Source organism: Acomys minous (assembly GCF_964271855.1).
Source record: "Acomys minous genome assembly, chromosome: 10".
Classification (NCBI taxonomy): domain Eukaryota; kingdom Metazoa; phylum Chordata; class Mammalia; order Rodentia; family Muridae; genus Acomys; species Acomys minous.
The window spans coordinates 101955949-101983741 of NC_140491.1; the positions used below are offsets into that span (position 1 = coordinate 101955949).

Below are 27793 nucleotides of genomic sequence, written 5' to 3' on the forward strand. Positions count from 1 at the left end.
GAAGTTCAGACATATACAAAGCTGTCTTGGACAATGATAAAGTAATTAGATAAAATCAGGAAGGTGACAACAAATATCACGTGATTCTTGTAAATACCAGGCATTGACTGCTTGGTTTGCACAAAGCCTATTTAAGCAGTGTTAACTAGAAAGAAATAAGTAAGTAGAGGACCTTACTGAGTGGCTCTTCCTTTATTAGTCAATCTTCAAGACATGCTACTTTTCTTCTGAAAATTGGGCTTGGAAAAAGTAATTACAGAGCTTTTCCTGTCACTGAAGGCCTATTGCTCTGAGATGACTGACGTAAGTACCATAAAAGCATGTGTACTTACACAGAAAAAGGAATGATATTAGCAATTGATAGAAAGACTTTGAAAAACTACTGTCAGAAGACAAAATTATACTGTAGTTGGTTATCTATTGGCTTTTGCTTAATATTCTTGAGTTTTTCAGACTTCTTTCTATGAAATAGGAGGAAAGCTCCCATGGAGCAATAGAAGGAACACTTGGTTTTGTAATGTAGGAATAGAGAAAATTTTACAAGTTGGCTGAGTGATAGTTATTTCAGTCTCCTTTCCATGATAGTTGAAGAAAAGATGATTTCCTAGCTAGCTGATTCCCATAAGCAGTTTATTTCCTACCTTTCTGTAGGAGTAGAAGTGTAGCTCTGCTTAGTTTCCATATTCTGGCTAGTTTGATTTTTGCATATGAGGAGTTATTCCAAATAAACAGTCTCATATAAACTTTGTGTATCATAGCTGGCAAGACACACAGAGATGTTTTTCATGACAGTATAAGATAAAATTCCCTACGATGTTCAGGTGCTAAATCTCAGAAATTGTAAATGTTATTCCGTATGGGACTTTGCCAATTTAATTATAAGCCATCTGAGGAGCTACTCCCAAAGTTGCCTACACATAAACTTATGCATGCGCATTTGCGTGTGTGTGTGTGTGTGTGTGTGTGTGTGTGTGTCGCACACACTGGAGGTGGGTGGTAGAGGTTAGCAAGATAGCGTGGATTGTGAAAGGAAGAATTAAAGGCCAAAAAAGCATGGTGGATGTCCCCCACTAATGGATGTCACTTACTAATGAATTATACTCAGAATGGTGAGGCTTCTAGTTCCAATTTCTCACACATTTGACAGCACTGACGTTCTTAAGTGTAGAGGATTTCATACAATAAGGAGCAGAAATGTGAGCTTAAAGAAATAGAATAAATTTGAGCGTGCTTCTCTGAATTCTTTCCACTTATGAGACAAAACGTTGAGACTTCTCAATTGTAAGAACTCAAGTATATGCTTCTACAGGCAGCTTCCTTTTGTGAATTAATATATCTTTGAACATTTCATATACTTATGCAATGTATTTTTGTCATATCTGTAACTACCACCTCCCTCCAACTTTCCCTAATGACCCTCATTCAGTTTCACCAAATTTTGCATCCTCTCTTTTTATTGTTATTAAAAAACACCCAAGGTCTAATTAGTTCTACTCATTTGTGCATAGGTGTTGGACATTAGATTGCATCATGGGCAACATACCAGGGGCCACGTCTCTGAATGATAGTGAGTCTTCCTTCCTCAGAAGCTGTCAACTATCAATATCCTCTCTCTCTCTCTCTCTCTCTCTCTCTCTCTCTCTCTCTCTCTCTCTCTCTCTCTCTCTTTCTCTCTCTCTCTCATACACACACACACACAAAGGCTGGGCTTCAGAGGCCTCTCATTCATTGATGCTGGGCTGAATCCTGTACAGACCTGGCATAAATACATAAAATTTTTTGACAGTGTCTCTGTGCAACATCACTGTCATCTCCAGAACTCAGAACTTCCCAGCCTCGTGCCCCTGTTCAAGCAACTCTTCCAAGATGAGGTCATTGTAAATAACGCAAATACAGCTGAGCACTTGCAGTTACTTACTCTTGCCCCTCTGGTTAATCTCTGCATTAACTGCTACCCAGAGCAAAAAGAAGCTTCTCTTACCAAAGTTGAGAACAACACAGATCTACTGGCATAAATATAAAATTTTGGAAGGCAGTTTGATGGAATAATAACGTAGCCGATCAATGGGTCTTCCAACCCAACCGAGGCCTATGACATCCCTAGTCACAGGCTTTTATCAGACTTACAGTACTAGGCATTCAAGCTTCCTTGTGGAGCAGGCCTAAGGTTTAATTACAAAGCAATCAGCTACTCCAGGCACCATCATGCCATCCTCACACGGATGAGCAACCTTGCTGTGAAGTTGATATTGAAGGATGTGGGAAAGACTATAGAAGTCCTCTCCCACCCCAAGCTGTCTGCACAGCACCCTATGGCCCTATGCAAGGTAGCCAACACGGTGAGAGTCTCCTGGGTACTGAGAGGTTAATTTCTTTGTGCTTTGTGCTTTTTTCATTTTCCAAAATGAGCTACAACATCTTACCATCTCTTGTGGTTCTTAACCAAGAATAATGGCAAGTATGTGTTTTGTTTTGGATGTCTCTGGAGACTCACTCTCCAGCACCGCACAGGGAGGTACGCCCTGCCTAGCACTGAGATTTTCACTAGGTTGTAGTCACGTCGTATTCTGGACCGATCCCTGTCATCTCTGGCAAGCACCATCTCTGATGGACTAAGCCTTCTCTCTATTGGAAATAAACACCAGTCAATCTATAGTGTGAGAGAAAGGCTTATTTTTGCTCTTCTTCTTTTTTAAAATCACATATGCTGTAGAAACCTAAATAATTAATTTTATTCTAGTTTCCTATATGCAAGCCTGTAGGCAACAATTACTGTTAGTACTAATTGCTGTATCTCCCTGTATTTTTGTATTTTGTTCTCCCATGAGAGCTCTTAAACTTGATTTAGAAATCTAGGATGGACATCAGGAGAATTTTGTTCATCTTCCTTATCCTTTGTATTTCTGGTTCCCTTTATTTTTTACTGTACTTTACTTTGTCATGCTATTAGAGAAAAACAGCACCACAAACTTTCTCAGACACTCTGTGGTTGAGCAATTCTGGCAGCTGTAGGGAGGTTCATTTCAAATCTTCAGGCATCAACAGAAGATGGAGCAATGGGCCATTGACCACTCGTCTATCTATGAAGATAACAATTTCATTTTAATTGTGAAACTGCCAGTTTTTAGTAACTTGCAAAATGAATCACCATGTAGTTTATTTAATGCAGTTTTTCCTTTTTTTTTTACTAGAGCAAAAATAGAAGAGCAGATGGGCATAAATTCAGCAAAGCTTAATGAGTTGGCAAGTTATGACATAAAATAAGTTAGAAGGGAGTGAGTTAAGCAACTATCAACAAAGAAATAAATATAGAACATGTCATCATTTATACGTTCTGGTTCACTTATTTTTTTGATATGGTTAAGTTTAGGTATTACTTAGTTTTATTGTTAGTTGATAAATCGTATATATGCATATGGGTATACAGTGATTATAGTCTGACCAAATTCATTAACACATCTGATCATTTTCAATATTTATTATTTCTTTGTGGTGAGAATACTTAAAGGCAAAAACCTTTGAAGATGAGAATGCTTGCATCAAACTCACATCCTCCAGCTTGTCAGCAGGTACCTTTATGAGCTAAACTATCTCACCCTCCCCTTAAAAACCATAAATTTGGAATCTAAATTACCTATCATAATCTTGCTGTACAAAGAATGCCAGAATTTACTTCTAAGTTATATTTTGATTAATACCTCCCCTTTTCCTAGTTATCTATTCCCATACTCACCTCACCACTATTTTTTTAATTAGTTCCAAGATTGAAATTTGTAGGGTACAATGTAAATAATAGAATATAGTTTTTGTTTCTATGAAGGTACTTATACTATTTCACCTAACACATACTCCCAAGTGCTTATTCATTTTTAACAAATTACAGTGTGTCTTTCCCATTCTCAGAATCTATTACAATAACCCTAGCAAAGACTCCTAGTAATAGGATACTCAGGGCCTGAACTGTCCATCTTCTCTAGCCAGGCAAGGTCTCAAGTGGAGATATTGCAACAATAACCCAGCCAGGAAACCATTGATGGATAAATTTTTCTACCTGCAAATTGTGCTGGAACTGGAGCCTAGCGCAAGTATCATCAAAGACCAGAGAGGTTTCTTTATCCAGAAATTGATGGGAGCTATGAGTCATGTGGAGGAACCATTGGTGGAACAATTGGAGGAACCAGAGAGGTCAGGGGCACACCAGGAGAGCAAAGCCCACAGAATCAACTGACCAGTATTCATGGGGACTAGCAAAGACCAGAGAGCTGGCAGGGGTCTGACCTAGGTCATGTACATATATGTTATGGCTGAGTAGCTTCCTATTCTTATGCACATATTAACAGTGGGGGCAGGGCCTGTCTTTAATTTTTTGTCTACTTTTGGGACCCTTTTCCTACTGGGCTGCCTTGTTCAGCCTCAGTGTGGTGGCATGTGCCTAGTATTATTATATCTTGTTATGCTATATTTGGTTGAAGTCCCGGGGAGACCTGCTCTTCTCTAAGGGGTTGGGGAGGGATGTTGATCTGAAGGATAGGAGAAGCATGGGGTTGGAGGAGAGACTAAGTAGAGGGAACAGAGGGAATATACGTATGCAATATATGATAGGATGTAATATATGAGAGAAGAATATTTTTTTAATTGAAAGACTATAAGCTGAGCACACAACCTTTCTCCGTGGTTTGCACTTCAGTTCCTGTCTCCAAGTTTCTCCCCTACTTTTGTTGATGATGAACTATAAACTATAATGTGTATGTGGGGGTGGTGGTAAGCATAAAGCTACCAGGCATATGCTCTAAGGTGTTGACATCAGTTTGTCGTAGGAATATTTTCCTTTCTGTACTTAATACTTACAAATTTTAAGAGAAGAAACAATCAGTATCAAGGACTGAAAGTATTAAAAAGGTGGTACATAAACATAGTACAGTATAAAAAATACCACCTTTCTCTATCTGTTTTTCAGTTGAAAGACATATAGGCTGTTTCCAGTTTCTAGCTATTGTGAATAAAACTTCTGTGAATATAGTTGAGCAAGTGTCTTTGTGTTAAGTTACAGCCTTTTTTGGGTACTTGCCCAAAGTGGCAAAGCTGGGTCTTGTGATAGATCAATCTCCAATTTTCTGAGAAACAACCGTATTGATTTCTAAAGTGGCTGTACAAGTGTGAGCCCCCACCAGCAGTGGCAGAGGGTTCCCCTTGCTGCATATCCTCAGCAGCATGACCAGTCGCTTGTGTTTCTATCTTAGCCATTCGGACAGGTGTGAGATGGAATCTCAATGTCATTTTGATTTGCATGTCTCTGATGGCAAAGGATGCTGAAAACTACTTTGTGTTTCTCAGATTTTTGAGATTATACTGTTAATAATTCTGTTTAGCTCTGTACCCTGTTTTTATTTGCATTATTTGATTTGTTGGTGTTTAATTTTTCGAGTTCTTTATATATTTTGGATATTATTCCTTTGTCAGATGTAGGGTTGGTGAAGATCTCTTGCAGTTCTGTAGGCTACTGTTTTGTCCTGTTGACATTTTTCTTTGCCTTACAGAAGGTTTTAATTTTATAAGGTCCCATTTATTAATTGTTAATTAATTTTTTATTGATTGTTGAGCCTGAGCTATTGGTATTCTCTTCAGGAAGTTGCCTCCTGTGCCAATGCATTAAAGACTATTCCCTACTTGCTGTTTTTATCAGGTTCAGTGTATCTGGTTTTATGTTGAAGTTTTGACCCACTTGAACTTGAGTTTTGTACAAGGTTACAAGGTCTACTTGTACTCTTCAACATACTGACATTCAGTTAGACCAGTACCATTTGTTGGATATATATATATATATATATATATATATATATATATATATATATATATATATATATATACATATATATAGATATAGATATATAGATAGGTATAGATATAGATAAATAGGTAGATGATAGAAAGATAGATATAGATATAGATGTAGATATAGATATATAGATATTACAAAAATCAGGTGGCCATAGATACATGTATTTATATCTGGGTCTTCAGTTAAATTCCGCTGGTCAACATGTTTGTTTTTATGCCAATTCCATGTGGTTTTTGTTACTATTGCTTTATTGTACAGCTTGAGATCAGAGATGGTGATACTTCCAGATGGTCTTTTATTATATAGGATTGCTTTAGCTATCCTGGATATTTTGTTTTTCCACATGAAGTTGAATATTGTTCTCTTATGGTCTGTAAAGAACTGAGCTGGATTTTTGATGAGAATTTCATTGAATCTGTAGAGTGCTTTCAGTAAGATGGCCATTTTTACTGCGTTAATCCATACTGATCCATGAGCGTCGGAAATCTTTCCATCCTCTCATAGCTTTTATTTCTTTCTTCATCTACCTTAATATATTTATTTTTTCATATGCATTTATATTATTATACATATATAAAATAAACAACATAGAGCAAGAAGAACAATGAGACAAACAGCAATAGTAACAAAACCACATGGAATTATATCAATGTTACATTCATAGTGTTTGGCATTTGTACTTGGCAACCTTGAAGAAAACATTTTCCTATCTTGGTGCGTTTAAAATTCTGAATGTAACTCAATATCTATCATATCTCATCCATATTAACTTAAAACATCTATCTGCATCTAAAACCATCTTAACCCCTAAACAACCAAGCTTAATTGTGAAACTAACCTCTTTGGTCTTCAACCCTGTTAGAGACTTGAGAAGGCATAAAATTAATTACTCGAGTAAACAGGAAGTGCAAGACTTGATTTTATCAACAGGTCCTTCACTTGCTTCATTAGAGTTACCCCAAGACATTTTATATTTTTTGTAGCTACTATGAAGCTACTGTTTCCCTGACTTCTTTCTCAGTGTGTTTGTCATTTGCATGTAGGAGGGCTGCTGATTCTTTGAGTTAATCTTGTATCTAGCCATTTTGCTGAAGAAGTTTATCAGCTGTAGGAGTTCCCAGATAGATATTTATGTGTCTTTCGTGTATACTGTAATATCATCTATAAATAGTGATACTTTGATTCATTTCTTTCCAATTTTATCCACTTTAATCTCAAGTCTCTATCTAGAACATCAAGTACTATATTGAATAGATAGGAAGAGAAAGGGCATCCTTGTCATGCACCTGATTTTAGTGGAATTGCCTTGAGTTTCTATCCATTTAATTTGAGGTTGGCTATAGCTTGCTGTAATTTCTTTTATTGTTATTTTTATAATTAATTAATTAATAATTGTTTTTCTGACACAGGGTCTCTCTGTGTAACCTTGGTTGTCCTGGACCCACTGTGTAGAGCAGGCTGGCCTACAATTCATTGATCTACCTGATATTGAGAGATATTAATGACAAATGATTCTTAATTCTTAATTTTATTTTGTAGTAGTAGTATTAGTTGTCATTGTTGTTATTGTTATTCATGGTGGTAGTGGTAGTGGAGGTGTGTATGTGTGTGTGTGTGTGTGTGTGTGTGTGTGTGTGTGTGTGTCTGTGTCCCTTCTTTGGGTTTTGCTGCTATGAGATTATTTATTGCCTGTGTTTTCATAGATATAATTAATCTGCTAGGGTTTGAATTTTCCTTCTAGTGCTTTCTCTAAGGCTGGATTTGTATCTAGATATTGTTTAAATTTGACTTTATTATGAAATATCTTGTTTTCTCCATCGATGGTGATTGAACGTTTTAGTGGTTATAGTAGTCTGGGATGGCACCTTGGTCTCTGAGCATTTGTAAGACACCTGTCCAAGCTCTGTTAGCTTTTAGAGTCTCCATTGAGAAGTCAGGTATAATTCTAATAAATCTGTCTTTATAAGTTACTTGGCTTTATTTCCTTGTAACTGTTAATATTCTTTCCTTTGCTCTCTATGTTTAGTGTTTTGACTATTATGTGGTGCAGAGATTTCTGGGCCAATCTATCTGATGTTCTCTAAGTTTCTTATATTTTTATAGGCATATCCTTATTTAGCTTAGGAAAAATTCTTTATGATTATGTTAAATATATTTTCTGTGTTTTTAAGTTTTAAATGCATTACAACAAAATGGAACATTTATTTTATTTAAAACTCAAAAGCACAACTAAGTGGATAGAGTAGGACATTAAATATAAACACAAATCTACCTTGGCCCTATTTATTCAAAACAGCGTAATCAAATGGACTCATAGCGAGACCACCTGGTCAACAGACGATCTATCAATGACGTCAATGGTCTGGACTCCTGCTTTGTCTTCATCCACCTCTCCTCATGCCCTTTGGTGCACCGCAAACAAAACAGCAGTCAATGCTGATTGGCTATCCCATCAAATCTTGACCATCGAGTCCCTCCATGGCAGCCTGAGCCTCTCTGTATGTTTCATACTCAACTAGTCTGTACCCCTTCAGGTATCCCATACACCTGTCCAAGTTAAGGTGGATGTTTTTTATTTCCCGAAATTTGGTGAATTTGTCATGGGTATCTTCTTCAGTTGCTTCTTTGTGGACTCCAATGACAGAGAATTCAGCCTTCAACAGAGCATTGCGGTCCAGGTTCATCACCATCCTACACCACACTGCCATAATCCTCCCACATCAGTGCTCAGGACCCTGCGGAACCAAAGCCCTTCCTTTTCTTCACTTTTTCTTTTAGTTTATGGACGCTTTCGTCCTGGTCCTCATCCTCATCCATGGTGAAATCCTTGCCCCCCCCCCCCCCCGTCTCCTGAAGATCCAGCATGTCTGCCATCTTTCTTCTCTCGCAACTGTCATATCATCTTCTGTGTTCTTGAGATGGGATTCTTCTTCTTCTTCTTCTTCTTCTTCTTCTTCTTCTTCTTCTTCTTCTTCTTCTTCTTCTTCTTCTTCCTATTATTCTTAGATTTGGTGATTTCATACTGCCCCCTGTTTTTCTGAATATTGTGTTAGGATTTTTTAAACAACATTTTCTTAGACAAACATCGATTTCTTGTATCATATTTTCCATTCCCAACTCTTTATTCACTCTCTTCTATTCTGTTGGTGACACTTGCATCTGTAGTTCTTATTTGCTTACCTAAGTTGTCCATTTCTAGAATTCTCATTTGTGTTTTTTTCTCCTATTTCCAATTGTTTTACCTGTGGTTTCACCTGTTTATTTTTTTTTCTTTTCATTCTTTGAATTCCTTAAGGGATTTATTGATATCCTCCCAATTTTAATTTGTCCTTTTTCTCAGTATTTTTAAGGGATTGTTTTCATTTCTTAAGGAGTTCTCACATCTTCGTAAATTTGGTTTTAAGGTTGTTGTTAGTGGTGGTGGTGGTGGTGGTAGTGGTTTGAACTGCATTGAAATATTCAGTTCTTGCTGTCATGCCATAGCTGGGATCTGCTGTTGGCATATTGCCCTGGGTTGTTGATTATTTTAACACTGGAATTTAGGTATCTAGATTTGGAATAATGTCTGAACTTGTCTTTGTTGTTTGGGTGTTTTGTTCTTTGGTTTCTGTTTCTTATTTGGTCTTCTGAGCTTTTTGGCCTGGATTTCTGGCAGCCTGCTTGACCTAGGATCCAATAGACCGTCTCTGACAAGGTTAGGGGCTTGACTTTTGGCAAATTGTTTTGCCTTTGGTGTAGCAGGGGTTCTCTGTTCTTCTGACTAGTGTGGTCTGCACCTGGCAGCTAAAGACTACCAGAATTGCAGGTGAGGTATGTGTGTGTAGGGGTGGAATGTGTCTTTAGAAGTGAAGTCTAGAGAAAGGGACAGTTTGGCTGGCAGGGGCTCACTCACTTGTTCTTATTTTTAAAGGAATTTATATACTATTTCAAAAAAAAACGACCTCACTCACTTATTATATTAACAAGAATGCTTAAGAATCCCTTGTCTTTTCTTCACTTGCTCACCAAGATATGTCAGCTTTCATGTTTTTATAATAGCCAATCTAACAGGTATTGATGATAGTTCATTGAGAATTTTATTTATATTTCTCCAAATCACATATATATTAGACTTCAATAAGTCTTTCAAGGATAGTCATCGCTTGTTTTTAATAGAAATATTTATTTTGCACTTGTATTTTGTCCTAAATTAGAATAAACTGTATGAATGCATGATTAACTTAAAGAGACTAGTTTCATATAAGCACAAACCCTCTAAGAATTTTTAAAATGTGATGATATTTTGATCAACACTATTTTTCTCCAATGACTATAAAATGGCAGATAACTCCTTCAACCTCTCTTTTCAAAAGGCACAATGTCATTTTCTTTGAAGTCAGCATTCTAAATATTTCAGAATTTAATAACAATTATATTACTGAAAATGGAATCACTTTGAAAAATGTGCTCCCTAGAAAATAAGGCTGATTCATAGTATTTCCTGCTGAAGGTTGGTCTATACTCCAGAAGAACTATAAAGCCTGGGAAATTTATATATAAATGTAGAGCACAGACAGAAAGGGAAAAATACACTTTAGGGGTTTTGGGTATGTGAGTAATAGGGGCTGATTCCATATCATTTTTTAAATTATACTTAAGATATTGAATATGTATTATTGACAGGTCTAACACAACAAACAAAAAGAATGGAAGACTGTCTAATAGTTCATCTTCAACTCTTTAACTTAAGGTAACACAGTGGCAGGATTTTCAGAGTTAGCACATATAGAATAATTATCAGCAAAGAAAAAAACTGCTTCAGGGCTGGGTGGCTCATACATCCTTACAATCCCATTCCTCAGATGTCCAATGGCTGTAAAATAGTATGGTCAAGGCTAAGGTGAGCTACATATTGAGTTGACCAAGGTGAACAACCTAATGAATCCATTCTTCATCCCTAAATAAAGTGAAATTAAAATTAATAGAAGAAAATTTGGAGATGAGGAGATAGCTGCATCAGTAAACTATCTTCCAATGACGTGTTTGTCATGTGGCCTTAGTAGGACACTTGCTGAAATAAAAACAAAGGTATAAAAAAAGACAAGCAAATAATTGTGCTCTTGCACTGACTTAGAAATGGTTGAAGATTAGCAACATTCATGGTATCAAGTCATAGATGGATGGATTGATTCATTTATGGTGATCCACAAAATGGGACAGATTATTAATAAGATCTTATTTTAATTTAGATGTAAAGAATGTGCTGAGAAGATCATTTTGTAATTTGACCTAAGATGCTTAGAAAGTGAAAAGGCATACAAAACATACATATTTTATTTGGCTAAAGGTTTTTCACGACTAGCCCCCTACACACACACACACACACACATACACACACACATACACACACACACACACACACACACACAAACACACACACACAAACAATTTCATGATTTTGGCATTCATTTAAAGACTTAGAAAACAGAATGCTGCTGACAGACCTTCTAAAGTAAATGTGTTGATACTAAAAGATTTGTAAATCTTTTATAGACCGTGTGGCACAAAGACATTTTTCATAAAGCTTTGCAGCTTGCCCTGCATTTCTAGCACAGAGAACTGTGTTCTATTTTTACGGGTCAGAGATTATTTGGATGACAATTGAGAATCAACAATTTTCCTTGTAACTCTGTGTTTTCATTTACAAAATGGTTACATGGCATATGTCCTTGAAACAATTGTTGTAAAGATTGTCTTAGCTCAGTTTGTCATAACAAATTCACCAAAGTCTGGTAGTTTAAATAATTCTCTTTTCTTTTCTAAGAGTTGTATATGCTGGGAGTTCAAGCTCAAGAGTTACCATCATGGCATGGTGTGGTGGCGCACGCCTTTAATCCCAGCACTCAGGAGGCAGAGGCAGGCGGATCGCTGTGAGTTCGAGGCCAGCCTGGTCTACAAAGTGAGTCCAGGGCAGCCAAGGCTACACAGAGAAACCCTGTCTCGAAAAACCAAAAAAAAAAAAAAAAAAAAAAAAAAAAAAAAAAAAAAGAGTTACCATGATGTCTGGTGACTTCTAACTGCCTTTGTTATTAGTTACTTCAGAAACAGCTCTATCTCCAAGAAGGCTTCTACCTATAGATTTGGAAAAAAAATCCTTCTGTAATTACAGAGTGAGAATCTTTACCATGGAACTTGTTAACTCACAGTTTCCAAAACATTCTGAGAAATTATTAGGTTCCTTGAAGTGTGAGATCCATATTGCATAAAGTGTAAGGGAGTTTTCACAAGGCAGATTCATTTATTTTTTAGTAGATATCGAAAGTGCTGTTATTCTTTACTGTTTTTTATGTATTAATTGCATCCAGCAAGCAGGGGAAGGAGTATGATGTCATAGAAAGATGTGACGTGCTTAAATGTACAGAATCTGATGGAAAAAACCTTCACTGGACAAGTTGAACAAGAATGAAATTAGTTGTTCATTCCTAAGTTCATTTCCATCCAAGAGTAGTTGTTAAGTATTTTGAGTGTCACTCATGCATATTGCAATGTACTGTGTAGTTAGAAAACAACTACAGTAAATTCATGCTTTTAGGGAAAAAAAGGAATTGCAAGATTTCTATATAATGCTTCCAAAAGATTCTATACTATTCACTTCAACTGCTATAGCCCCAGATTTTGTGATATTGAGTAATTATTTTCCTAATATTCAGAAAACTATATGCTTATATTTATTTAAAATTAATTTATTTGGTCCTGTGAAACTGTTCAAGATACTGCAGGTGAATGAAAATTTTAACTCTTTTTAAAAAAACATTTATCACTTTACTAAATGAAAATAAGTAATGTAGAAGTAATTTTGATTGCAGATGATAGGCCGGTTAGAATTATAATTACTGGGAAGCCTGTAAGAACATTTGTGGTAGGTGAACTGGGGAGATTTGTTTGGATAGACGATAACTTAAGGCCACTTAAAAGTGTCTTCAGATATATAAAATTTCTTTTTCTTGTGGAAGAAAGACTTAGTGCTTATATACAACCTCCAGGAAAAGAATAGCTTAATGGGAAGATTTACAAAAATATTTTAACATTTGCATAAGAAGTACATTTTCATTTGGGGCTAACGAGATGGGTCAGTGGTGAAAAGAACTAGTTATTCTTATACAGGACCAGGACTTGGTTATCATCACTGATGTAGGGGTTCATAACAAAATACTCAGAGACATAAAACAAAACAAAAGTCTGATAAAATAAAAATGTTCAAATCTGAACCAATAGAAAGGTCAGATGTATACCTCCATAGCACATCACCAAAACACCAAAACTTTATTGCATGATAGGTGGAAACTCCTGTATAGGGTTCTTTGATCCTGGGAATCTAAGAGTACACAGGATTTATTTAACTGACAGAGGCCTTTTTCCAAAACAAGTTGGTTCTCAACTAGTGTATGTCAAAATAAATAAATAAATAAATAAATAAACAAATAAATAAAGGAAATGTGAGCCTCCTCTCAGAATGTACCAGTGTAGTATGGAGAATCCATTTTATGAATGCATTTTCCAAGAAGTTAAGTCGAGGAGTCAAAATAACTGTTAGGTTAACAGTTTTAAAGGCACTGCTATAAAAATGGGTCATTTAAGGCACTTTCATAAAAGAGATTAATTGTACATGATGTACTTTAGAGTGTAGACTTCTTCATTCAATTCCTCCTCCCCCCCCCCCCCCGCTCAAATATACATAGCAGCAAATGCACAAAGTATTTAATATAAGGCTTAATAAAGAGGACAAAGCCTAGCCAAGAGATGCACAAGAATAGTTCTTGGCTATTGATTCATTCTGCAGTAAGATGTAAATACTGTACTTAGGCTCTGATATACACATGTGATGTTACTCATTATAGGAGCAAGGACAATCTTCCACTTCCACCAACCTGAGAAGTCTTTATAGCTATGAGTCTCCTATGAAGAGACCAGTGTTAGGGCAAGCCTAGTGCAACTCCTAAAGGCCGCACATACAAATTAATCAGCTCTAGTATGTAAAATGAAACCTTTTTCTCAGCTGCTGTCTAGAGAAATCATCTATTTCTGTCTTGTGCATACTATTTTTTTTTCAAATTTTGCTGTCTCCACCCATGTCTCCTACTTTTCAGAACGTAAATGTCTATTACAGAACGACAACACACGGACCCAGGCCCTGCTAACTCTTTCTAAACACTCTCAATACCTAGTACAGCTCCTTGCCATTTTGTTTCAAATTAAGTCTTTTCCTTGGCTAAGCTGTTTGATATTTTAATACTACTTCATATTTCTGACTTCCTGCTTAGGAGCTACTAACATTTATTTTAAAATGTCAACATCTAGCTTTGGTCACCGTGTTTTCGTCATGGTTTATGTCTTGAGACTTTGTAGATGAGGGGGTGTGTACTCAACTCGTCTTGTGGGAGGAAACGTTTAGGGCCAGGAATGGATGACACATAACTAAACTGATTCATTAAGTAGATGGCAGATCTGATTTCATTGCAATTACCTCCTCTATTTCCGTTGTCTCCAGATCTCCACAGTTCTGTAGCAATAGTACTATTGTAGCATCGCAGGGATATTATACTTTCTCACACCTTTTTCCCACAATGCATCTTTGATTTAACTTCTGTAATTCAACGAACAAGAATAAAGTCAAGCAGAAGAACGTGAGTCTTGCAAGGCATGTTGTTGTGATGACTTGGTTTTCACAATAACATTTTCATAAGAAAAATCAATACGAAATTGCTTCTGCCACAACTTAATGTATGGCACTGTCATCTTTACATCTAATGGGCCTCCATATCTGTCCAATTCTCTAACTGAGCCTCATTTGCAGGTGTATTAAGTACAGTTTAATTAATAGAAGCTCTTAAAGGGATAAGATGCCATAAAGCTGAATTTTCTGTTTGCATCACATGAAATTACCTCTGCCTCATGACAGAGCACGGATATATTTTTATCTGCAAAGTTCCCTGGGGCCACTGTTATTGTCACTCTATCCTAGATGGAAATTAAGTTTATTTGGCTGGCATCATTTGTCACAATGCCAAAGAAATTTTATCTGCTAACCTTTTTTGACAGATGCATGCAAACTGGGTTTCTATTGTTGCATTTCCATAAGTTTTTAACAGGATGATGATGACAGGGCCAGTAATTCACATACTGCCACTCTTCTCACATTCTGAGGGCAGAAATAATAAACACACTAAGACAATTACTACTTTTTTTTTCTAAAACTACTGAATGGATAAACCTCGTTTAAACTAAACTCTGTTGCATTCATTGTTTTCTACCAATAGTTTACTAAATTCTTGCAAAGCATTAGAACACATGAGAATCCGAAGCTCTGAATGTGACCAAATTATATTAATTGCCCCAGTGTGTAGTCTTTATATAACACTCGTATTTTTCAAAAGGCATATCAAAACCACCCATCAATTTAAGCTCTCAAATCAGACTTCAGATATATAATAATTTGAAGAGTGAATAAAGTTCTTATTTAATTGCATAATGTATGGTTCTGCTTATGCACGAAATACATTGTTTAAACATTTATGAGCTAAGGTATCGCATTAAATGTATTTATCACATTGAATTCTTTTATGTTAAAAAAAAAAGAAGAAGAAATCTTATTCTGAGTAGAATATCACCAACCCAATTACTTAAGATAGATTGAAGATAGGGACAAATAACTTTTTAGCAAACGACATAAACCAGTAGTTTGCTATGTAGTTTTGCCATGGCTCAGAAATACAATGCTCAGTGAGCATCGTGTTCTCTGCTAGTGGTTGCTAGGGAGACTGTTTACATATACATATATGTACTAGAAAAAAATCGGGACAGCCTGATATTGTCTACACATCCATCCATAGACACTTGGGATTTTGAAAATTTGGTTATTATAAGAAATGCTGCAGCAAATGTATAGATATATATTTTAGAACTTAATTTCAATTTTCAAGTTGCAAAGAAGTAAGAAATAGGATTTCTGGGGTATATGATATTTTGCCCTATGTTTAGTTAGTTGACGATTTTCCATGTTCTTCTCTAGATAAATTACTCTGATTTCCATTCTCCACTGAAACAAGTTTCTCATTTTTCCTAAGACCTTGCTCAAACTTATGTCTTCTTTTATATGTAGTTTATAAGCATTTAATTATGATAGCATGGTAGTCTTTAAGCAAGGAGTGCTACTGAACTAATGGACATTTATTTATCTTCTTCAGTTCAGTTATCTTTATGTCAGTGTGTTTCTTTAATTGCAGCATTCACTGGTGCTAGACATTGGAATTCCCTATATTGCTTAAGGTAGACCCAGTACATTCCAAGCCTGTTGAATCTAAAATGCACCAGGTTGGACCACAAGAATATGCAGTTCATATTTCAGGTGATGCTTGTGTACAACAAAGAACAGGGTATCTGACTAGACTTCAAATCCTATAAGTTGGAGTTTGTCCTGTTTATCTTTAGGAACATTTCCATATCAATCCCTAGAATATTGTCACTCTTTTTGTCACTGACCTTGAGAGTCATACTTACAATCCTGAAAAAATCAAACTATTTACCTACAGCTGTTCTCTCTAAGTGAGAGCAATAGAAGTTTTCCAAGAGATAGGACATCAGTTTTGCTCTAAATTAAAGTTTGTTTTTGTTTTTTTATTATTGTTGGGAGTTTTTTTTGGGGGGGTTGCTTTTCATTTATTTTGTTTTATACTCATCCTGCTGGGAATCATCTGGGAAACACTTAACAAATATCTTATTTTATTAAATATGAATTGTCCGCACCACACGGAGAGATTCTCAAGATGAGCAAATGGCTCCTTTTAGTGACGATTGCTTCTTGCTGTACAGAAATTAGAAACAAAAGCTGCTTCAATCAGCCTGTGCTTGGTATGTGTGTAAGCTGAGTATCCAGTGTAGGCAGGGGTTATGGTCGAGGGTGCACTTCTCTCTTCCATGACTCACTGAATAATGTAGCTCCCTGGGCTGCCTATGACAGATTTGGTGTCTTGTGACTGCTACCGACCGACGTATGTCCATCACACTTGATGTCCATTAGTTAGATGGCATCAGCGGGTTAAAGAACTGTTAAATTTGTGTTTTTCTTCAATGGATAACTGACTTTGGTTCCCGAGTTACTGGACTTAAAACTTGACAGAGAAGGACATGGAGGTAAGATAAGATTATTTTAAATGTTACTCCATAAATTGTTTTAATGAATTGTTGTAGCAAGGTGCCTTAGCCAATTCCCTTAATAAATGTGAATGGGGAGATAAAAGAAAGTAAAACAAACAAATGCACTGTTCCTGTCTTTTCCTTCATGTGTATGAATTATTCATACATCTTATTAGAAGCAAATGAGGGATGCGCTAGGAGATACACTTTTAGCGGGGGAAAAAAAAACCCTAGAACATCTGTCTTGCTGAACTTAGAAAAGTCAGAAAACCAGGTGGAATTTACAATATTAGTTTTAAATATTTAATTTATTTTTAATACTGGAAATGTCCTTGAAACACTTAATTCCTTTCTCTCACATTCTTGTCAGGTAAATGTTCAACTACTGTCTGCCAAAAATGCATAAAAGTTTTCTCTCTCCACAGATCAGCTATTTATCTTTGACCATTGTTGTTAGTGGCTGCCTTTAGAATTCTTTTCTTTGAAAAATAAAATGCTGTTATCTGAGAAGACTTCCCAGTCACAATAAAATCCTGAGCAACTGATAATAGGAAATGCAAACAAAATGTCAGAAAATAACTTACACTAATATTCCAAGGTTACGTTTGGGTCCTTAGCCTTGTTGAAAGGTGTTGGGTTGGTGTCTTTCCATAACCTTTCCTTGCTTTCTGCATCCATGAGACGGAAGCCTTTGTTGGCAGAGAGTGTGGCTTAATGACACCATAAATTTTGCAGGTTGTTGGAAACCTTTTGTTTCATAGTTTGAAACTGCAGCGTGCTAATGCCGATGTGCCTCTCAAGCTTCTTACCAGCCGCCACTGTTTAGGACCACCGGTTGGCATTTTTAAAGAGGTTAGAATTCTATTGCAAAAATAGTTTTCTCTTGCAGATACACAGCTGCAGTTATCAAAGTGAAAAGGTCTACCCAATGAGAGCCTTCAGAGCACTCTGATGCTGTTGATTCTCAAATTGATAGATCTTTCATTTGTATAAAAGCATCCAGAGATTTTAGTGGCCATTAAGATTTTTAATTAAAAAACTGTAAATTAGATATCTGAAAACTGTAATTACAGTAATATTTAAGGGGCTTCTTGAGAGATGGTCTGATCTATATGTGCTGTGAAAGGAGGGAGTACACAGAAACCAGTGGCAACAATGAGAACAAAAAGAGACATTTCTTGTTCTTTCAGGGAAAATAAAAGCAAATTGATTTATAATTGAAATTATTCTACAAACAGCCCAGGCAGGCAATCCGGACACTGCAGCATGCTCTTTTTCAAAGCCAATTTTAAATTATTGCTGAGAGTGAAACAGTTTGACAGCCTCCCAAGGCCCTCTCCCTATCTGCCTCAGAGGGGGGTTTCCTGCAAACTTTATCAAATGCTGGTCTCCTGTGTGCCCACAGCAGACATGTGGCAGTCATTTCCCAAGTTCCTGCAGCTCTGCTGTGCATCCTTCCTCTGGTGTGCGCTTAGACTGGGGCTTCTCCATAGAGTACCACATGCTCAGAGCAACAAAATTTCTACCAGTTGCCATCAGCCCCAGGTATCATTTCATAGAAGCAATATGAATAAACGTATTCATTATCACCGGAAGGGAAGGGAGCAGCCCGTGCAGGTTCCAGAGAGTTTGCTAGCACTGTAACTTAAAACAGACGTGGCCACAGTAAACTGACTCTTGGGCTTAAGTTACCTTCGGTGGTCATTCTCTGCTTAGTGAAAAGTGAGAATATTGGAATTTGATGCTATAAATATTATAGTGACTGGTGGGAAATTTAAAAATACACAGGGAAAAAATGAATAATTCTTAAATGTCTTTTCTCTGCACATAAGAAGTCAGTTTAAACCAATGTGTGGGTATCAGTGTTTACACTTTTAAATTTTTTGTACAGGAAAATAAACTACCTTAAATCCAAATGACCAACACACATAAAATCATTTTTTTAAATTCTTTCAGTTCTTAAATATATGTGTATGTTTTAAAATAGTGAAATACATCTCTTTGTAAGCCTTTTTTCTTTAATATCCATATATTTATTGCAATGTTTTTGTGTTATCTTTATAATTAATATTTCTAACTGCCACAGAAATTCCCTATAAAATATTTTATTTATTTATTTATTCATGTGTGTGTGTGTGTGTATGTGTGCTTAATCTATATGTGTCAGAAATTTCCAGGTAACTATAGCAACCAGAAGACAGTGTTAGATTTTCCTGGAGCTGGAGTTATGGGTGATTATGTGTCACCTACTGTGAGTGCTGGGAATTAAGCTTGGGTCCTCTGAAAAAACATCCAGCCTCTTAACCTCTGAGCCATCTTGCTTAGCCTTGGCGCCAGGATTCACTGAATGTCTACCTAGGACATAGTTTATTAAATAACCCCATCGTTTGAACCTCTGGAATTCTTTTCATGATTAATGATTGTAAATAGCTAACAGATAAATTTGCATATATGAAGAAAAGATTTTCACTAAACTAGTGTTTTAGTGTTTGTATTCTTATTTTGGAATGCAGCTTAATAAATGATTCAGGACTTTGAAATTTTTGTCTGTAATATGTACATATCAGTAGGTACTTGCAGTGCCAGAAGAGGGCATCAGATCTTATGGAATTGTAGTTAAGGACAGTTATGAGGTACTTAATATGGGTGCTGGAAATAGTAGTTGGGAAGTCAGGGAGAGTAGCAAGAACTCTTAACCACTGAGTCATCTCTCAAACCCCAGAATTTTGCTATTCTTGACATTAATCATGCTGTTTAAAACTTCACACACTATAACATTGTGACAATTATATATTTCTGAGGTTTTAAAATGTGTTTCAGTTGATAAATACATGTGCTTTCAATGTGTAAACTCAGTATTAATGGACAAGTAAAACAAAAACCTGTCTTTAAATACAAGACATACAAGTTATGACTTGGAAGAAGTCTTGGTATATCATATATATGAGACTATTAAGAAAGGTTGCTTCAAATTTGACTTTAGGAGCTTCAGTGGATAGAGAAAGCTCTTGGTAATTTTTCTCTATTCAAAAACTTAATTTATTTTTTATACAAAATGGTAAGATGACAAACAAAAGCATTATTGTCTTCGTGTCATGCAATATGTCTCAGCTTGCCAGGAAAATTATGGTTAAAAATAAGCTCAGAATTAAAACTGAGTCAGGAGATAACTCTTAAAATTATATATATTACAATGTGTAGACTACCGGGATGAATCTAGTCTCTAATCCCGGGCCCTGTGGTTACACAATAGGATATTCTTTTCATACTTAAAATTGTTCCTCTGAAGACCTGCTCTTCTTTCTCAGAGGACAGTCAATCACTTGGCAGCAACACAACACGCAGTGCTTGCAATCCTAATGTGAGTGCAGGCTCATGTGTATTTCCCAAATCTTGACAGATTATGTCTCTGTACATCAATATGAGTCATCACTGTCATTTTCATTCCAAAACAACATTCTCAAAGTCACATCAGATGCTTATTGGAAATGTATTTAATTGGCTTCTCCAAAGATCTACTGATATTATACTAATTTCAAGAGACTCTTGTTTTGCACCCTTGATCTAGCATAGGAAAAATGCTTCCAGATATTGTCGATGACTTGTGTACAAATCTAAATATGCAGCTTTACCCATTCATTAAATCTTTACAGTGAGTTCCAATATCATTGCAGGTACTGTGTTATAAACCAAAGATAAACCTTTAAACAGAAACTGACATGATCCCTACATTCAGAATCTTGCATGCCAGGGAAATAATAAAATAGCTATCTAAACAAGTGTGAAATTACAATTGTTATCCTCTGTCCAGTGAAGGCAGCATTGTAATTAAGATTAAATAGTGATCTATGAAAGTGGTGAGGAATCCGAAATGCATCTCTAAATGGGCCATACTCTGAAATAAAAACAAAAGCATATCTGATAAATGCCAGAAAATCAGAAGACAAAGGAATGTTCACATAGTTTTATGAAATCCAAGAATACCAGGAACATTGGACACAAGTTTACATGCGGGCAAGCAGCTATACACATAAATAAATATGCAATTTTTTAAAGAAAGAAGGCAGAATGAGGGTGGAAGAGAAGAAAGTTAAAGGGTTCATTTACTTAGAATCAAAACATTGTATGTATTTTTTGTGTGATACTATAAGAAACAGGTATTTCTACTGCAATAAGAACATCAGGCATGTTAGTAGATGGATATGTCTATTTTCATACCACATCAGTCTACCTTGGTTAATGCTCAGGCTCAATGACTTGACCTGTGTATTTGTAGCTTAGTGGGGACGTTTGCACTTGACAAAGACAGTTTAAATCCATAACTCCTGACTCCTAGTTCTTGATCCCTGTTGACATGGCTGACTGGATAAAATGACAAATAGGCCTCACAACAAACAACAGCAAGTCAGTGGATGGAGAGAAGGAAATCATGCGACTCTTTCCATGTTCCAGAGTAACAAAACAAAGGGATGTTATCAGGAACTGGCTACTTTTAGAAAAGAGTATCCTACCAGATCCTCATCTCCTCTCTCCCTCTCTCCCTACCCTGCATCTCTATTTCACACACACACACACACACACACACACACACACACACACACACACACACACACAGAGAGAGAGAGAGAGAGAGAGAGAGAGAGAGAGAGAGACAGAGACAGAGACAGAGACAGAGACAAAAAGAGAGACAGAGAGAGAGAGAGAGAGAGAGAGACACAGAGAGAGAGACAGAGAGAGAGAGAGAGACAGAGGACCTTATCTATATATATTCAGCCTTTTCCCTCTGTACATGAAGCCAAACAGTTCTGGGCTATTAACAAAGCTTTCTTGTTTTTAATAGCTGAGTAGTATTCCATAGTGTAAATGTACCACAGTTTCTCAGTCCATTCTTCTACTGAGGGACACTTAGGCTATTTCCATGTTCTGGCTATCATGTATAAAGCAGCTATGAATATGGTTGAGCATATATCCCTGTTGTGTGGTAGGGCATTTTCTGGGTATATTCCAGGGAGTAGAATAGCTGGGTCTTGAGGAAGCCTTGTTCTCAGTTTTCTGAGATAGAACCAGATACATTTCCAAAGTGGCTGTACTAGTTTGCATTCCCATCAGCAATGAAGGAGTGTTCCTCTCTCTCCACATCCTCGCCAGCATGTTGTGTCACTTGAGTTTTTTATTTTATACATTCTGATGGGTGTAAGATAGAATCTCAGAGTCATTTTTATTTGCATTTCCCTGATGACTAAGGAGGTTGAGCATTTCTTTAAGTGTTTCTCAGCCATTCAATATTCCTCTGTTGAGAATTCTCTGTTTAGTTCTGAGCCCCATTTCTTGATTGGGTTATGTGGTTTGGTGGTGTTTAATTTCTTGAATTCTTTATATATTTTGGATATTAAACCTTTGTCAGATGTAGGGTTGGTGAAGATCTTTTCCCAGTCTGTAGGCTGTCATTTTGTTATACTGACAGTGTCTCCTGCCTTACAGAAGCTTCTCAGCCTCATGAGGTCCCATTATACTACTCAGCTATTAAAAACAAGGAATTCCCAAAATTTGTGGACAAATGGATTGATCTAGAAATTATCATAATGAGTGAGTTCACCCAGAAGCAAAAAGAGCAAATGGTATATACTCGCTTATATCAAAACACTAGTCCAAGGGATACGAACCATGAAAAACTTTACTTACCAAGAAAGTGGGTCAGAGGAGAGGACATCCTATTGAGACTTTAGGAAGTAGCATGGAAGAATAGGGAAATAGTAGGACCCACAGGGTCCTGGAAACCTACAGGAAGAACTTTATGACAGGCAGATTTGGGTCCTGGGGTCCTCCTCAAACTAAGGCACCAGCCAAGGAGAATATAGGCAGTAAACTTCAAACCCCTACCAAGACCTAGCCGACGAACATGATATTCTCCACCGTTGAGTGGAGAGTGAGATCTGACTCTCACACAAACTCTGGTGCCCCTTTTCTGACCACGTTCCCTGGATGGGGAGGCCTGAAGGCACTCGGAGGAAGGATAGCAAGTTACCAAGAAGAGACTCGATATTCTAAGAGCATATATAGGGGGAGGAGGTCTCCCTCAGTCGCAGACATAGGGGAGGGGAGGAGGGGGGAAGTGGGAGGGAGGGAAGAATGGGAGGAAACAGGGGAAGAGCTAACAATTGAGATGTAATATGAATAAATTAATAAAAAAGAAAAAAAACAAAGCTTTCTTATTTTACGCATAAGTTACAATTTACAACATGATCTTTATAATGTCTAGACATTACTAAAATAAAACTACTTAAAATTGTTGAATATAATAATGATTAACATATTTTCCACTTAGAGAACATTAAATTCATGACTAAGTAAGATGAATTATATATATATATATACAATGTATATATATATATATATATATATATATATACAGGACACTGAGACTTGCTTTTTATAATTGGTGGGGTTAGATTTCCATTAATACTTATCTAAATGGCTCTGATAGAAGACAGAATAAGATAGAGAATGTACTTAAGTGATATCTGACCTAATAAGTTTAGAATAACTTTGGAATACTCAGACTTCTCAGTTTTTGGAGGACTTTTCATAACATTTGCAAGGATGTGTACCTTATATCTTTCTTGGATGGGTATGTTAAGTGTCTTAAACTCATTTTTCCATGTAATCTGTTTTATATTGCTTTCTGAATAACAGTGTTTAATACTAGTGTCCAGTAGAGCAAATGTGAGATGTGCTGCCCTCTGCAGTACTTGTAATTCCATTATCAGGGACCTGGGATGACAGATTTTTTTAATTTTAATTCACACTTGAACATAATCAGCAATACGGAGGCACTATCATGAGTTATTATTGACAAGTCCAGCAACAAAGGTCATCATGACCTACTTTTGATACTAGAGAACCAACTTCTCTTACTGAATGAGAGAATTGTGTTAGTCTGCATCCAATAGATGCCACACAATATGATAAATAGAAAAAGTTAATAAAATGCTAGAACTGGGATAAAAGAAGATCTATCATGTACATGGAAATGATCATAGAATTCATGCATTGATTATAGGAAGAGCATGTGATGAGCAATTGGTGATTGGGGTTGCACTGTCTGTCTAGACAAAAGGTTTTCAGAACCAACATCTTATTCAGCTTCTCGCAAAAGTGAGCTGAAGATCTGTGTTTGTCTCTTAATTACCCAGGATGAAAGCCAGACTCCTATACTCCCTAGAGGGGTGCCGCATCAGTGCTAGTCAGAGGATTCAGAATCCCCATTTTGATCATTTGGCATCCCTGTATAACTAAACAGAGGAAACAATTTTTAATACTGTTTTTCATGTGGCTTCAGCTGAGATCACCAAGACATGGAAGCCTCCATTACCAATGGGTAATGGTTATGGAGATGTGTCCTCTCATGTAAATAAGGTGTGCAGGGATATTTCCTCCCTTCCAGGAGGAGCATAATCACAGAATGCCCTCATTGCAAGTCTTAGATGAAGATTTGTTATCACATGAAAATAAAACTCCTTATCAGCCTTACAACTGTTTATGACCACCGATACTCTTTTGTCTCAGCATCCTGCCTAGCAACTTCCAGAACCATGAAAGCTACCAGGCAGTGAGGACGTTTCCACTTCAGTTCCAGTTTAAGCAACCAAGGTGTATACTGTCTTCTGTAGTATGGTTTATCTCCTAGGGTTTCTGGGTAACCAAAAGAAATGGCAAGAGGCTACAATGTTTGAGGGGCCTCTAGTGCCTGTCTGACCAACTGCTAACATACAGGAACAATCTCACTCCTGGTATCAGAGTCACACAGTTCATTGTTACCCATGACTTTTTCAGATTTTTCCCAGCCATGTAAAGAATCTCCCTTCACAATGAACAGGAAAACAACACACAATAAAATAAAACTCCAAGAAGATAACAAACAGAGAATCAGTCCTAACGAGTGGTTCCAATTCATTTGTGACACAGATGGCTTTCTCTTCCTAACTGTACAAGTTTAAACCAGAAGTAATCATTATAGTAAATGACCATATATGTTTACTTCTACCAGCTGTGACACTGTCTTACAAAACCACATGTTAATAAAATGCTTTCCACCACTTACTTATTGACAGACAAGACACAAAATTGCAGATCTTGTTAGTAGAAGTCGTGACATTCAATGGTTAGTTTCTGAGACAGATATCCAGGTCTTGCATGGTGCCAATGTGTTATTCAGACACTTAGTAGTGACTAACACAAATGTATTAGTTAGTGATATTTTGTAGCCCAAATTTCCAATCTATTTTACTCTAAGAATCCACAACTTTAAACATCTCTTTTTCCAAGCATTGAAATATAGGGAGCTCATAAACAATATAAATACTTAAGTAATTAAAATAAAAATTTATCAAAACTTGAGTTACAGTTAATGACAGGAATTAATAACTCCATGGAGGAGTATAATACACAATTTTCTAGAGGTTTGCAGAGGTTAATTAAATATCAAATAATATAATATAACATACTCTCTTGGGCAACCATGTAATGTTGCATGCATACATTTATACAATTCAAATTACACATATCTATCTTCTGAAATGTTCATTGCCTCTCTGCTATGAAACCATGCAAAGCCAGGTATTCCTAATATTCAGTAGCATTAGTAACCATGAAAATTTACTACACAATTGAATATTGAAAAGAGATGATCAATCAAAATGTTGTCCTGCCAGAAAATGATTGTAGAGCAGTGTTTACCACAGGCTGGAAAGAGTAGGGGAAGGGAAAGATAGGAAAGGTTTGGTAAAAGAAAGCTGAGTCATACTATCTGATGTTTTATAAGCATCATTTCATTTATCCAATGAAGCTTTTTCAAGGTGGCAACTTTAGTGATGCCTTCCTAAGACACAGAGATCTGTTATATGTATAAAGCTATGCAGCAGTGCCAGAATCACAAACTCATCCTTAGATACATCTAGTGCCTAGCAAACTGTATTTCATATGAAGGAAAGCAAAACATAAACTGTTACCAAGCTTTTTACATAGTAAGATAATATATTACTTAATAAAAACAAAGTTTGTTTCTTCTATATACATTTACTAATCTAATGTGTGCATTTAGTCGCATACATTAAGTTTTTCCCAAAATGAGACCAGCATCCAAAGAAATCCATAGCCATTAAGTTAGATGACTTTTTGAGATACTTCCAAAGCTTACTCTAAATGGTATTGTATACCACTTTGCTGACACTTTTACAGGAAAAGGCAAGATCTTTCAAGAGCAAAATTTATTTTTAAAAGCTCTCAAATTTGCAATGCAGAATCTAGGTTGGAAAAAAGCTATTTATACTTAAATGACAGAATTCATGGTAGCTTGTAACTCTTGCTGACCGTAATTTATCTCCTACATGTGCATGAAAGCCTCTGCATTTTTATGGTAAGAATATATTTTTTCATTTGAATTTCTTTCTATTCACCATAAAACTCTGAAACAAAGTCCTGTTCAAATGAGCGTCACAATGAGAAATTTAAAAACCTTGAAAGTAACATTAATCTCAGTGGTATCAGGAGCAGGTTCAGATTATGCATATAAATTTCAAATTCAGGTTTGGCCACTGAGGTCCTAAGCAAATTAATCAATACAAATTATATACCTATAACACACTAATAGTATCAGTTAATTTATATGGAATAATTTGGGGAACAAAATGGGTATATATGTAAAGCAATTATCCAAGTGTTTGTCTTACATCCAAGTCTTAATAACAATAAACTATTGGTCTACTACTTTCAGAAATAAGGTTTACAAAGGCCAATAAATGAAAGGAAATATTATACCATTATACATGGGAAACATCTCCTTCTACTTGACTGCCTCTTTCACAAATGACCCTTTTCTCACAATTTATTCAATGGTGAATTGACAAGGCTTGTTTTGCATAGAAGAAAGAAGGAAATTGTGTCTTCCTGATGTTATTCTTGTCTCTTTATGATCACCTGGCTGTGTCTATGCTAACTATGCCTGTTAATCTATATGAACTGTGGCTGTCGAGGCACTGTGCCTGCAAGTCAAGTTTCTTGACCACTGTGTTTGAACACAACTGACATCTGGGCACACTTATAATGAAGGAACTTTTGACATTTCAGGACAACCTGGAGCCATCTGCTTTCCCCATACAGAAAGGGTCATTGAATATCCTGAGGCAGAAATGGGAGTCCAGTGATTACCAGAGAAGTGAGAATTACCCTGGAGGTAGTAGGTGCAAGATCTTCCAGCTTAAGGAAAGCTACTTGCCTGAACCTGAAGGAGAGGCGCTCTCAGCATTTGGCCCTCCAGATCCACCACATCTGTCCTACATGACCAGGGAAGAGGTGTTGAGTGGAGAGCCTGAAGGCGGAGGTCCAGAGGACCAGAGTGACAAACTCAGGGACTGCGGCCAGCCGGAAGTACTGAAGGAAGATTCCCTGACTGGCCGGCGCAGGATTGAACGTTTTTCCATTGCCCTGGATGAGCTGAGGAGTATTTTTGAGACTCCGAAGAGTGGAATTAACCCAGCAGGACCAGTTGAATATGTCCAAAAGGTAAGAAGCCATCAAATTCAGGATTATAGTCAGCAAATCTAGAGGTTTGCCTAGGCTGACATTTAGTCCTGAATATATAGTGGATTTTTATTCTTTCATCTATACCAAAGCCAGCTGTATGAGTCTTATAGGAGCTTTGGAGCTTGGCATCTCCTATTATGGACTTCTTTATAGTCTGTGTCAATGGAGACTTGACCCCATTGCACTCCTACAAAATCAATT

At 36.6% G+C, this 27793-nt stretch overlaps 1 protein-coding gene and 1 pseudogene across 2 annotated transcripts in view; one reads left to right on the top strand and one right to left on the bottom strand.

Annotated features, from left to right (window-relative positions):
* The window catches only part of LOC311607222 (uncharacterized protein), a 120934-nt gene that overhangs the window by 12353 nt on the left and 80788 nt on the right, over positions 1-27793 (top strand). Inside the window, exon 3 of the mRNA XM_084798904.1 lies at positions 27137-27571. Coding sequence (XP_084655030.1) covers positions 27137-27571 — 435 coding nt within the window. The remainder of the gene's footprint in view (positions 1-27136; positions 27572-27793) is intronic.
* LOC311606473 (RNA-binding protein 8A-like) lies at positions 8194-8713 on the bottom strand (annotated as a pseudogene). The gene has a single exon. The product of its transcript is annotated as an RNA-binding protein 8A-like (transcript).